At 45.8% G+C, this 12,846-nt stretch overlaps 1 protein-coding gene and 1 long non-coding RNA gene across 2 annotated transcripts; one reads left to right on the top strand and one right to left on the bottom strand.

Annotated features, from left to right (window-relative positions):
- Positions 1-1,759: 1,759 nt before the first annotated feature.
- Positions 1,760-3,463, top strand: LOC128815970 (uncharacterized). The gene is made up of 3 exons (XR_008439757.1): positions 1,760-1,837; positions 2,443-2,691; positions 3,392-3,463. It is a non-coding gene; the product is annotated as an uncharacterized LOC128815970 (long non-coding RNA).
- On the bottom strand, positions 3,187-12,632 carry ACTR5 (actin related protein 5). Its single transcript, XM_053993158.1, has 9 exons — positions 12,240-12,632; positions 11,314-11,543; positions 10,332-10,501; positions 9,254-9,471; positions 8,741-8,923; positions 6,651-6,773; positions 5,983-6,122; positions 4,998-5,130; positions 3,187-4,112 (listed from the first exon to the last, which is right to left on the bottom strand). The coding sequence occupies exons 1-9, from the start codon at positions 12,621-12,623 to the stop codon at positions 3,867-3,869; spliced, it is 1,827 nt and encodes a 608-aa protein (XP_053849133.1). The 5' UTR covers positions 12,624-12,632; the 3' UTR covers positions 3,187-3,866.
- Between the last annotated feature and the right edge of the window lie 214 nt (positions 12,633-12,846).

Genomic DNA, 12,846 nt, shown 5'->3' with positions numbered 1-12,846 from the left:
TCTGATAGTGGGGAACAGCAATTGCTTAAAAATAAAAGCATACCTGCATAGAGTGATTCTCACTGTACTTGAGACTTCTGCTGGCTTCAGGAATTGAGGTTGGAAGATTTTTTCCCTTGGCACATTGTACATTGAGATGGACCAAGTCTCCATGATTTTAGTTGACCTCCCTCCTTCACCAGAGGAGCTGTGCACTCTGTGAAAGCCTCAGCCACCACCACTCTCTGGCTGGCTCTGCTGAGACAGAGCTGAGGGCAGAGCAGCAGCCATGAATTGTCACAAACAAACATTGCTATGAGCTGGATCCATGAAAATTATTCTTTCATCATGGCCTCTGCTGCATTAGGAAATGGGAACCAAGCCCACTGCTCAAAAAGAGAAAGGAAAGACCCCATAGGATGTAAAAAAAAGCAATGTAACTTTAAAAAAAAAAACAACAAATAAATTCCCTTGAAACTATGACACCTTGCTAACATGAGGGCTGAGATCGTGTGAACAAGGAGGGGGAAAAGGTGTTTGTCAACTACACACAGGAAGCTGAGGGCCTGAAAAGGAATGAAAGGAGCCTGAAAAACTCTTGGCAAACCATGCTCAGGGTCTGAGCCGTTTAAACCCGAGCTGTGTTGCAGCTGATGCTCAGGGAGCAGCTCGCTCCCTGCACACAGCAGTGGGAGTGAGCAATGGGGATCAGCACAGCTGCTTGTGCCTGGCCTTCCCAACCGTCGGCTGGAAATCCCACCGTATGACTTTGGGGATAATGTTAAATCCATTACAGCATTCTCCTCTCCCCTGCTCATCCCACACAAGCTTCAAAACTTGTGGTTTATGACTGACTGCCAGAGGATCACTGTGGGCTGTCTCTGGAGGGATAATCCTAAATTTTAAGTGACAGTTCACGGGCATCTTCTCTTTCTTCCGAGATGCTGTCTTACACAGCACATTAAGTATTCCAGAGATTAATAACTGGAGCAGAGAGTTCTAATCTTGGTGTCCTAGCAGAGACTTAGCAAAGAACATGTTTGAAGTTGCTGTGGCACAGGAAGCATAAGAAGCCTTGAAGCCCCAAAGTGAGGCTCGTCGGCAGCTCCAAAGGAAATCTGGGACATGGGACACGTGATGGATGTTCAGTCTCCAGGGCTGCTCACTGACGTGGTGTTTCCACCCAGGGCAGACCCTGTGAAAGGTGGGACCCAGTTTGAGCTCTCTTTTAAATAGACCAAACTCAGCACTGCTGTGAAATTGTACTTTTGTATTTGACCTGAATTAGAGCATAACTGAATTGTATAACCAGGTTACAGGTTGGTTTGAACTTAATTTACCAAGGACCAAATGGGAACCATTTGACCATCTCAGACCTGGCAAGTGCCCTGGGTCAGCTTGGAGGACACTGCCAGGATAAGCACAGCAATGATTCTAGGCTGCTGGCACAGCAGCTCACTCAACAGCAGCCCTGCCATCACTTGCCAAAGGCTCTCTCAGCAGCACTTTGAGATTCCTGTCCACAGCAGGATTATTTTTCCTCCTACTGCTCCTCACATAACCAAAAGTCACATTAAAAAGAGGCCTAGCAGGTGTCTTTTGGCCTCTTCCCCTCAGAGGGCATAAACCAATGACAGGAGACAGCCCAAGCCCCTTCTGGTTTGGAGAGCCCTGTGCCACTCACATGGAAAACAACCAAATTCTTCTGCACATGGGGGTGAGAAAACCTTGTCACAAGTGTCACAATGGTGAAGCTCCACAAGGATTCCAACAGTACTGTCTGAAATTACACTTGTGTCTGCCTGTCCTCAGCACCACACGCTCCTTCCATTTCTCTCCTGCCAGCACTGATGCTCAGGTAGCACCACAGCAAATCATTACCAGGGAACTGAACTGAAATGAGTAAAATTCATCCCGTTCTGCAATTTAGGCTTTTCATGGTGCTGCTCCAAGCACCTGAATGGCCACCAGCACACTCAGAGCAGCCTGTAACAGTGATCACCTAGGCCAAGTTCATCTGTTACTCTGGCTACTGTGGCACTAATATTCAGGAGATTATAAAATTCTGCTTCCTTAAAGCTGTTTAAGCAGCTGCTCTGGCACCTCTTTGCAGAATTAGACAGCTCTGCTTTGCATTAATGCAAGAGAAGTGGCTGGCATAATTTGGCCATAGATTAAAAGTCACATAATCATGCATTATAGATGCCCTTTCAGGCCCTCATTCTGGAACAGTTTTATGTACAACACACTTATCTGTTTAGCAGGCAACATCAATTATCAGAACTATTTCCATTCCTTGGGTAGTCCCTCTGCCTAAAGTAAAGCTAAAGATGGGTCAGAGAAGGGTCAAATAGCAATGGGACATCATTGACTCCAGGTCACTGAGATCAGAAAAGACATGTTTGGGTGTAACTTGGCTGTTTTCAGCACAGCATGTTTTTCCACATTCTTTATGACCCACAGAATTCCCTTAATTGTCCTAAAAACTGCCTCCAGGCAGCCAGGGATAGGATCAATAATCCAAACTTGAGGTCACCTGGAGGCAGCCAGATCCCTTCTCCTGCCCTGCCCAACAGCCAGTGAGGAGCAGGCAGAGGCCACCAAGACCAGTAACCCACTGGGACTGGCCAGTGCTGGGTGCCACAGGAACTGTGTGAGAGCAGGTCTGCAACAACCCTTCCCTCACAGGCTCTCTGAATGCTCAATGCACAGGTGAGACCTCAATATTTGCTCACAGATTTCTCTTTTTTAAAAAATTGTAAATCTCAGTAACACTTTTGAATCAAAAAGTCTCATCCTGTGGCAACCAACTTCAGCATAAGCAAGTTCCTCATGTTCTTTGCTTTGAATCTGCCAGATGACAACTTACCTTGATGCTCTGCAGCCCTTGGGGACACCAAACACCACCTCTACACCTTCTTTCTATCAGTTACAGTCTGGATATTTTCCCCATTACCTTGCCTTTTCCAGCTTTTGCCAAAGTGATGGAGTCTCCTTAGATTTGGGTTCAGCATTCAGTACGGATTATTCTTTTGGGAAAGCAACGAGTTGTTCAATGTGACAGCTGAATCCATAGGCAAATTTAAGCTGTAACTTATTGTACAGGAGGGCAGGGGCCTGGCTGCAAACCTGTGTTTTTAAGTAAAGTACAACCAATCAAACCCATCCTCATAGCTCTGAAGAGGTGAAAACAATGAAACGCGTAAGTTAATGGTAAAGCAAAAAGCTTTGCTTTATTGCTACAACAACTTTTGATCAAAGTCCCATCAAAGAGCTGCCCTGCTCAGCCTGCAGAACCACTCCAGGGCAGCAGAAGGTCTGGCAGTGCCTCTGGACTGTGCTTTATGGAGGGTTGTGTCTTTATGTGCCCAGCTCTCCAGTTTCAGCCACAACATCGCTGTCTCTGACATAGGTGGAGACAAGAAGTACCCGCTGGTGATTTGGTGCTGGTTTAGCAGGAAGGAGATGGAACACGAGGCCTCGGGAGGCAGGGCTGAGCTCAGCCCCCCTTGATGTCCTGCAGGACGACCTGCCCGACATGTCCCGACGGACAACTGTGAGACGGGCAAGGGGGACACCTGCTGGGCTGCCTGCCTTGCTACAGCCCGGCCGCAATAAAAACCATACAAAACCAGGACATTTCATTACATCTTAAAAAGCTGTAAAACACACACTCTCCAAAACCCCTGAGCCTTACTCTGACAGTCTCGAAGAGGGATTTTTTCCTCTCCACGAGCTGCAGTGTGTGAGAGGCACACATTCAGCATGTCCTGTCCTCCTCACCAAGGACCTGGGTGGGACCTGAGTGCTCCCAGCAGGCAGCGAGGCTCTGCCCTGCTGCACAGCAGGAACTCTTCCCTGCAGCGCTGAGGGTGCCAAGGCCAGGGCTATGCCTGCTCACTGGGGTTCCCTGTGCCCGAGGCTCTGCTGGGAGCCTCTGCTGCCCGTGGGGCCTGCTTGGGAAGGCGGATGGGAACATAGACATTGGAGGCACAGTGTTCCTTGAGGTATTCCCCTCCTTTCTCCTCATAGTCCTTCCTGCTGATCCAGCCTTCCTCACGGTTCATGTATTCCACTGCCCAGTCCCTAGCCCCATACCAGGCATCCAGGACAGGGCTGGAAGCAAGGCTGACCTGGATGGAAGGAAAACAGAACAACAATGTCAATTCAGCATAGGAAAGGTGTGGTATTCACATGCCCTCTGAGCAGAGAGAGACTTAGCTTTCTCAGGATTTCTCCTGAGAGAAGAAGAGAAAAGAGAACCAAAACAATTCTTATCTCTTTTGCTGCTCCTGTCTTTGTGCCCATGTGGAATGTGGTATGGAGATTGTTTACCCAAGGTGATTGCTTGATTGGATTCTGGTGAAGGTTGTTTGGATTCATTGACCAATTGGATCCACGTGTGTGTCGGGACTCCCAGGAGAGTCAGTAATTTTCTAGTTAGTTAGTTAGTGATAGTTCTTGTTAGTGTAATATAGTGTAAATAGTTATAGTATAATAAAGTATAATGAAGTAATTAATTAGCCTTCTGAAATCATTGGAGTCAGAGCATCGTTCTTCCCACCGGTTGGACACCACATTTTACTATAGAAAGGGAAGCCCTTTTTACCCTGGTTACAATAGTACATGACATAAACAACTGCAATTCAGAAATTTGAGCTAATTACTCAGTGTCTCGCAGAAAGAGTAATGTTAGGAATGGGTTCAAGTGTGTTTTCACCTTGTTATCAATTTCTAAGCAAACAATTTGCAAATTTCCAGCCAAACATGCTTTTGTGTGCATGGTTCTTTAGCAGAAGCAAACTTTCCTCTTCCCTACTCACTATGCTGCCTTCACAAAGAGCAACTGAATCTTTGCTTAACTTGCACTTTCTCAGGTCAAAAAGCTGTTTGCAGAGTCTTGCCTTAAAGCCCTCTCCACAGCCATGCTCTAAGTACCTCTGCTCTGCACCTCACCCAATTCCATCTGAACACAGAAGAACAGGCTGTTCACATAAACACCACGGCAATACACACACCTGAAAGGATGACTGGAATGGCCTCATTTCCAGGAGTTCCTTCTGGATTCTGGCCTTCAGTCCAGGGTACATCATATTTCCACCTGTGAGGAAAACATTCTGGACAAGGATAGCCTGTTGTTCCTTTGAATACCTGTGAAGAACAAGAACAGCTTCAGCCCTTCTCAAGGACCTCTGCCCTATGAACTGGAACAGCTGTGGGGAATACTGATACCTTGTCCCAGGATTCACTTTGAGAAACTTCATTTTCCTAGCACCAAAGTTAAGGGGGTGTCTGAAAAAATCCTGAAAGCACTCAGTACCCCATAAATCAACAACTGGATTTCTTTCTAGGGCTGGAATTCTCACCTTTCAGAAAATGTGATCTCCTATGTTCATACAGCTCAGGGCTGACATTTTCTCAATGCTAATTTGTCTGGAAATGTCCAGCAGGTGTGCCTGTATCTTAACTTTAAAATGTTACCCCTGATTTTGGTCTCCCAAAAAACAGAGACTGCCAGCTCACTGTTGCAAGTGTTTGTTTTTTCCCTCAATAACGAGTAGGACCAGGGATTGCTGAAGTGGGGTCTGTGCAAAACAATCCATTGGGGTGCAGGAGGACAAATTGATAAATACATTTAAATAGTGTTTATTTCACCTTTATCTCATTCTTTTTTAATTTCTATTTTTGTGTATGTTTTAAAATGGTCACAATACATTCATTTAGTAGTAGCTGCAATTTACAAATATACATATATTGGAGGTGTGTGCTCAAAAATTTTTCACTGATGGGGTTATGAATCAAAACACTTTGTAGACTCACTGACTTAAAACAAGCAGAGTTACATGTGGCTTTTGGGAAGACATGTCTAACCTGCAATGCCTGACCCCACCAATAAGAACTATTCAACATATTTTCTCAAATTTTTGCTAAACCCCCAGCATTTCAAAAGCTGATATCAAATGAAGACTAGCTGGTCTGAAGTAAATAGTTCTGTAAACTCACCTCTCAAGGACATATTGCATGGTTTCTGCTATCCCAGCCTGGTCCTCTCCTATCAGGGAGGGCTGGAAGACAATCTCTGGAGCCCTGATTCTTTCAGTGCCAAGGAAAAGCTGGTGGTATTCTGCCAGGTTAAACACGGGCTTTAAAAACATTGAGAAGTAGTGGGGAATTATGTTAAAGAACAATAATATTCTACAATAAGCAACGTTTCCAAACCATTCTGTACAAAAATCTAAATGGTAATGCTCCCACAGAGAAACAGCATTATGCTAAAGGTTCCAGGAGGTCAGGGAAACTGGACTTTTCCTATAATTTATTCTGCTTGGAGCCACTTAATTCTAAGGCTCAACCTCACAAGTTGAAAGCTGTGTCCACTGGGATATTAGGCTATGGATCACAGACAAAAACACTTGAGCAGAACTTTTTTTCCCTTAACAACACAGCACTGCTACACCAGGCACTGCCTGCAGAGTGAGCCAAGAGGGAATTCTCATCCTAAACCACCAGCTAAGATTGCCAGGATTTCTCTCTTAGTGTCCTGTTCAGGTAGTTTAGGCATCTCTTCCAAGAGCAGGCAAACAATGTTTGCATGAGGAGAAATGTCAGCAGACTGGCTGGACAACTGGGATACAAACCCCTGGCACGAGGTGTAAATACAGAAACCAAACCTGCACTGCAGCAACTGGCTTCTCAACTTCAGGCTGCTCCTCAGCAAATAAAGGTTCAAACTCATTAATACTTTCCACATCCTCCAGGGACTGTTCACTGCCCAGTGGATCCAAGTCAGGAGTCTGGAAACAGAGCAAATTATGGTAGCTTAGCTCAGGTGTGATTTCAGTTCTGGTGACATGGCTGGAAAACTCAGTCTTCTCAAATCTCAACTCTTTAACATGCCTGAAAACAAATATGCCCAGAAAGCAGAAATACAGATATTCACGCAAAGCACAAAAATCAAACGCTTCCAATAAATTTATCCCACTGCCAGCTCAGAAATGCAGGCCTCAGTCACCAGGCTGACTGCCAGGATCCCAGGCAGCCATGTCCTAAGCACAACAGCATATTAAAACTTAGTAAAATAGCTTTTTATATTGGTTAAAACCTGGTACCCTTCCAACACCTCTAACTGCTCTATAATTACCATTAAATTCCCTATTTTGCTTGTGTGGGACTGGAAAACAAATATTTGCTAGCTACAAAGCCAACATACAATTTTTGAGAGTTTCAACTATCTACTATTTGCTCACAGGATGCACCAAATCCCTTTTTATTTTACACAGACATGAAGCTCTGTCCTAATGAAAAGCATCACTCAAAATCCTACAAGACTCCTGTTGTGAGGCAGGAACAAGTTTTTAATTATCTTCTTTTTTTTTTGTGTTACACTGTTACTGCTGGGATTTTGTTGCTAAATGTTTGCTTTGGTTATTTTAAATTTGAAACATTTGTTTAAATGCCAGGATAAGGTAAAATTAAGCCTGTCAAACATTCTTAAGTATCTATTTTATATCTATGCCAATTCAATCAATCAAACTGAAGTTTACAAGCATTCATTGTTACAGCAAAAAATGTTGTCTCATGAAGTCCTGTTGAATGCATTCCTTTTTTTATCTTACAAAAAAGTAAAAAGACAAAACCAGAAAGATACACAGAACTCAGCTGAACATCTGGTCTTACAAAGGGATTCTGTGATAATTCTAAGTGCTCTCTCAAGGCACAGACCAACTTAAAAAGCTTGTGGATTCATTCTGAGGCTCTGAGATTGCACCCAGCAAAGAGCAGGGGTGTGGGAGATATTGGAATTTAGGCCCAGTCACCAAGAAAAATCACAGGTAACTGCTAACCTTTCAATTCTCTTTTTTCTAGAGTATCTTCTTTTGACAGAAGGCAGAAAGATTCTTCACCACAATGGCAAGCCCATCATCTCCCTGAATTTTGCTGAAGCACAATCATTCTGATTCTTGCACTGATAAACACAGAATCATGGAATGGTTTGGGTTGGAAGGGACCTCAAAAGCTCAAGCAGTTCCACCCCCTGCCATGGGCAGGGACACCTTCCACTAGACCAGGTTGCTCCAAGCTGGCCTTGAACACCTCCAGGGATGGGCTAGCCACAGCTTCTCTGGGCAACCTAAATAAGGATCTCCCCTCTATGCTATGCTTCAGTTTTTCTCTCTACCTTTTCCCTGAACAGAGGCTGATAAAGCTATAAAATCTTTGTCTTATGTGACCTGAAAGGCAATTAAAAGCACATGCACAACCAGCCTCAGAGCACTCTTGGCAGCAGCTGCTGTGTGCTGGGCCTGTGTTAGTCTGGCAAAGCAGACAAGGAGCTTCTCGTCTTCAAGACAACTCCAACAACCAAGTGTAGTAATTAATCTTTCAATAAGGAACCAAATCAGAACATGCTGCTTAAATGCACCAAAAATAGACAGCTACAATGAAGGCAGGAATGGCTGTTTACCATTAAGTTCTCTGCACCTGAAGGGGAAGAACAGAAAGGAAAACAAATACTGTTTTTAACAAAAAGATTGATGGGTTCCTCTGTATTTTTAATAGAAGGCTACTGAAAATTAAGGATGGCTGTCTAAGGACATTCTCTCTGAAAAGAGAGAAGCAGTTGCCAACTTAATAATGACTTGCAGTGTGTTAAAGAAAAAGCTTAGTTCATCAATGGAAGTCTGAAGGGACACATTTTCAAGCACAAAAGTTTAATTCTTTCAGAGATAAAATGAGGATTAACTTGGTGAAAACATCCTACCTCTGGCTTGCTGTCCACAACATCTACTTCAATATTGACTTCTGACTGTAAGATTTTCTGCTTCGTTTGTTCAACAGACAGACTCAATTTGTTGATGTAAGACTGAAGTTCTTCTGCAGAGTCCATGTTCAGCTCCACCAAAGCTTTGTGGAACTGATCCATCTGACCATCTTCTAAAAGTTCCTGTGGACAGATCAGAGTTAGCTGTGATGAACAAGACAGGGCAACAGCAGTCAGCAGTGATGTACAGACACTCTGCTTGCATGACTAGAGACTATGATGTGCACACTTTGACAGCATTTGAAGTATTTCCCAGAAGTGCTGTTCAGAAACTGAAAACACCCCCTGCATCAATAATCTCTCTCTATTAACTCACGGGTAACCTTGGCAAGCTCCTATCAGAGAACACCCACGACAGTCACAGTTCTTTACCATGATGTGTGACCTTCTGATAACGCTCTGAGGGCAGCCTGCCCTCCTCCCAAGACCCCACGCTGAAACTGCCTTCATTACCTGCACATACAGCAACCTGTCCAGCCTCTCCTGGTCCAGCTGCAGCTTTTCCTCCCGACGCCGCGCGTTGAGCTCCTGAAGCCGCCGCAGCTGCTGCTGCCTCTTCTCCTGCTTCTCCTCAGATGCCACAGTGCTGCCCAGCAGCTTGTTGGAGAAAGGCAGCTGCATCTTGTGCACATTGTTCTCGTAGTACTCTGGGCACCGCCACTTCTGCAGCTCTGGGCATTTGGAAAGCAAAGTAACTTTTTGTTCTGGCAGCCCAAAACAACGATTTGCGTGTTGTGCATGCCTCGTGTGAAGGATGACAGGTGAGGAAAGAAGGCAAAAAAAGTGCAAGCACAGAATTTTGTCACCTCTTGGCAGCTGTTCTCAAGCTTGGCTGCCCCCTCTGAGTGCTGCCTCCAGGTCACACACCCAGTGCAGGCAGCTCTGAGTGCTCTGACCTCCAGGAAACACCAAGTACTGCAGAGTGCAAGTGCACATTGAAGTCTCTCTGCCCAAGGGGAGGGAAAGCGCTCACACATTTCTAAGGAAGGCTCATTTACAAGTGACAAATTAAAAAAAACACCTTTCTTCAGGCACTACTTCAGATGCCATTTGCCACAGAAGTTTTAAAACTTAATTTAATTCAAACATAGTCATGAGAAATCTCCTGTGCAACTTTGGAAGCCTTAAAGCAGATACAAAGCACAGGAATCCTAACCCCCTTAGAGGTTTTGTTGATATATAAAGGAAACAAAAAGCTCATTTTAAATTCTTTTCTGCTGAAACCACCACAATTTTTATCCACAGAGAAATTTGAACCAATACAGACTTTTTCTTTGTAGCAGTAGTTAAATTTTATTTCTGGCTTAAATTTAAATAGTAAACTGCCGTTAAATGTAAGGCAGGTTACCACAAAGAAAGCAAAATAGAAGTAGAATGTTTCTGGAAGAATTCAAACCAAGGTGTAGAGAGGACAAACTAAAAACATTGAGAACTAGTGGGGAATTATGTTAAAGAACAACAATATGGGTGGGTGAACAATAACAATAAAGTGGCTGAGCACTAGCTGGTGGTGGATTAGAGCTGGTTTTACCTTCTATGTAGTCCTGGGCGATGTAGCTGTGCTCGTGCAGGATCTCCTCCATGCGGCTCAGCGTGATGGCTGCGAAATGCCCGGGGTACTTGAGCTGCAGCAGGCGCTGCAGGTACACGGCAGCCTGGCACCCCCCCAGGTTAATGCGCTTGCAGTTCTTGGCATCCAGCCTCAAAATGCAAACAGACACAGCTCACACTGGGGGGACTCACGGCAAATCAAACAGAGCTCCTGCTTCCCCCCAAAGTGTTTGATTTCTGTAGATGAATAGTCACAGGTAACTATTTCAAGGTTTGGTTACTAGAGAATCGAACACACCTGCTTTTCTCAGGTAACAGCAAAATCACTGCTGTGTTCACCATTTTATTCTGAAAGGCTCTGTTCTGCTTTTAAAAAAAACCCCAGATATTAAATAATTTTGGCTACACCAAGGAGATGTTCTGTTCTAACAAAAGAAGTGATGGGTAGTGGTGCTAAAAGTAGTTTTTTAAGCTTTGTAACGCTTTCTGGTTGGACAAGTGTAAACTTTGAAAATTTATTACCAGATATAATAAAGCCATCTCCTGCAGTAAGGATTAAAAAAGAGGAAAAAAGCAAAAAGAGAAAGTAGAGCAATGTAGCAGAATAACCAGAATGATAAAAGCCTCAAGCACTGCAGAAGTCTCACACACAGAGCACTTCACTTTGTCCCAAAGCTGCTTTAAAACCTAAATTATGTTTGTTAATGCCCAGTTTCACTTGGGGCACATATCCCCTTCTCCCTTTGAAAGTACACATCAAGGCACAATTAACACCTAAAACACAACACTTATAAGAGTTGCACTGCTTCTTCAATTCAAAACTCAACACACCTCAGCAAAATCTGCAGACCTGGTTTTAACTCATCAGTATAAATTACTGCAAGAGTTAACAGTGCAGGGCTGGAGGAACAGGTTTTGACATCACTTGAAAAGCCAGTGGCTGCACCAGACTCAGAACTCACCTGCCTTCTAAGACTGGCAAAATGTGTGTGCACTGGTACCCTGAGGATATCACCAAACCACTGCAGGGCCAGGTCTGCCTCCTGTTGTGATAAAAACTGTACAGGCTGTCCACGCCATAGGACACCTTTGGCACTTGGTAGCATTCAAAGAGGAGCTCAGACATCATTTGCCTTGAGTACAGAGGGTTGCAAACTGCTTCTGTCAGAACAATTGGGTGATCCACACAGCCCTGGGAGAGACAAGGGGAAAGAACAGTAATAAAGGTATGAGGGAAAAGCCAGGGTTAGTTATCTCTGCTTCTTCTTTTAAGCATCAGCAAAAACTCCTTCAAAATGGGCATGAGAAAGCACTTTATGTGCAGGGTATTAATCATGAAAGTTAAATTTTATCTAGTGTTTAAGAAGGTAAAAAAGACATTAATGTTAATTAAATCAAAGAATAAACTCAATTGTGGAGGAGAATGGACTTCTAAAGGCATATATAAATTATTAAAAATCTAAGTAAGCAATGAAGAGGTGAGTGAAAACCAGTGGAAGTTCAGTTCCACTCTGGGTAAAGCTTTCAAACTGATGATGTCATGCAGGTAAAGGGCTCCATGGTCTGAGAAGCAACTCTCCACACAGCTGGCCATGCAGGTGGTCAGTAAACGCTACTAATAAGTAGTGTTTTTCCCCAACAGTAACTTTCGGGGAGCACGTTTAGATTAGATTTTAAACAAAGATTCCTCCCGGTAAGGGTGGTGAGACACTGGCACGGGTTGCGCAGGGAAGTTGCGGCTGTCTCATCCCTGGCAGTGTCCAAGGCCAGGCTGCACGGGAATCTGAGCAACCGGGTCCAGTGCGAGCCATGGCAGGGGGTGGAGCGCGGTCCCTCCGGCCCAAACCATTTCGGGATGCGCAGGCGGCTCCGCCCGGCCCGCCCGTACCTGCGAGGAGACGCCGAGGCGCTGGAAGACGTGGTCCAGGAGCAGCTCCTGCAGCTCCAGCTGCACGGGCACGTTGCGGTCGAAGGGCGAGCGCAGCAGCCACCGCAGGGGCTCGGGGCTGCCCAGGTCGTTCCCCACCTGGGTCTCTGCGCCCGCCCCGCCGCGGGCCCCGCGGCTCCGCGCCGCCAGCGAGCGGAACCGCAGCAGCGGCTCGGCGGGCACGGCGGGGTCGGGGCAGGCCCATCCCGCCCGCGTCTGGAAGGAGCCGTTGTCGATGACCAGCGGCGCCGGCTGCGGGCTCCGCACGGCCGCGCCCGGCTCCAGCACCGGGTCCGGGGCCCAGCGCGCGTCCCGGAACGCGAACACCCTCGTGGGCGCCGCCATGGCGGGCGCGCCTCCCGCCTGCGTCCGGCCGGCAACGCGCGCCCGCACCGCGGTTCCGGGGCGCCGCTGCTGCGAGGCGCGGGGCCTATGGAAGAATCGAGATAATCTTAAATGGGTGCGTTCTGTAATGTGGGAGCGTTGGGTGCTTCCAAGCCTAAGCAGCGGGAGAGGAGACCTAATCGGTGGGGCAGGAAGCAGCCAGCACAGCATACAATCATAGAAT

This window comes from Vidua macroura, chromosome 17, assembly GCF_024509145.1.
Source record: "Vidua macroura isolate BioBank_ID:100142 chromosome 17, ASM2450914v1, whole genome shotgun sequence".
Lineage (NCBI taxonomy): Eukaryota > Metazoa > Chordata > Aves > Passeriformes > Viduidae > Vidua > Vidua macroura.
Note: the sequence above shows the minus strand (reverse complement) of the source record. Positions and strands in the feature narration are given on the sequence as shown.

Bases quoted from the DNA above. Each gene is read 5' to 3' on its own strand.
- ACTR5 (XM_053993158.1), bottom strand. From the start codon at position 12,623: ATGGCGGCGCCCACGAGGGTGTTCGCGTTCCGGGACGCGCGCTGGGCC. The intron at 5,131-5,982 runs GTGAGTTTACAG...TGTTCTTCACAG, and splicing joins ATGCAATATGTCCTTGAGAG to GTATTCAAAGGAACAACAGG. The intron at 4,113-4,997 runs GTGTGTGTATTG...CCTTCCATCCAG, and splicing joins CATTCCAGTCATCCTTTCAG to GTCAGCCTTGCTTCCAGCCC.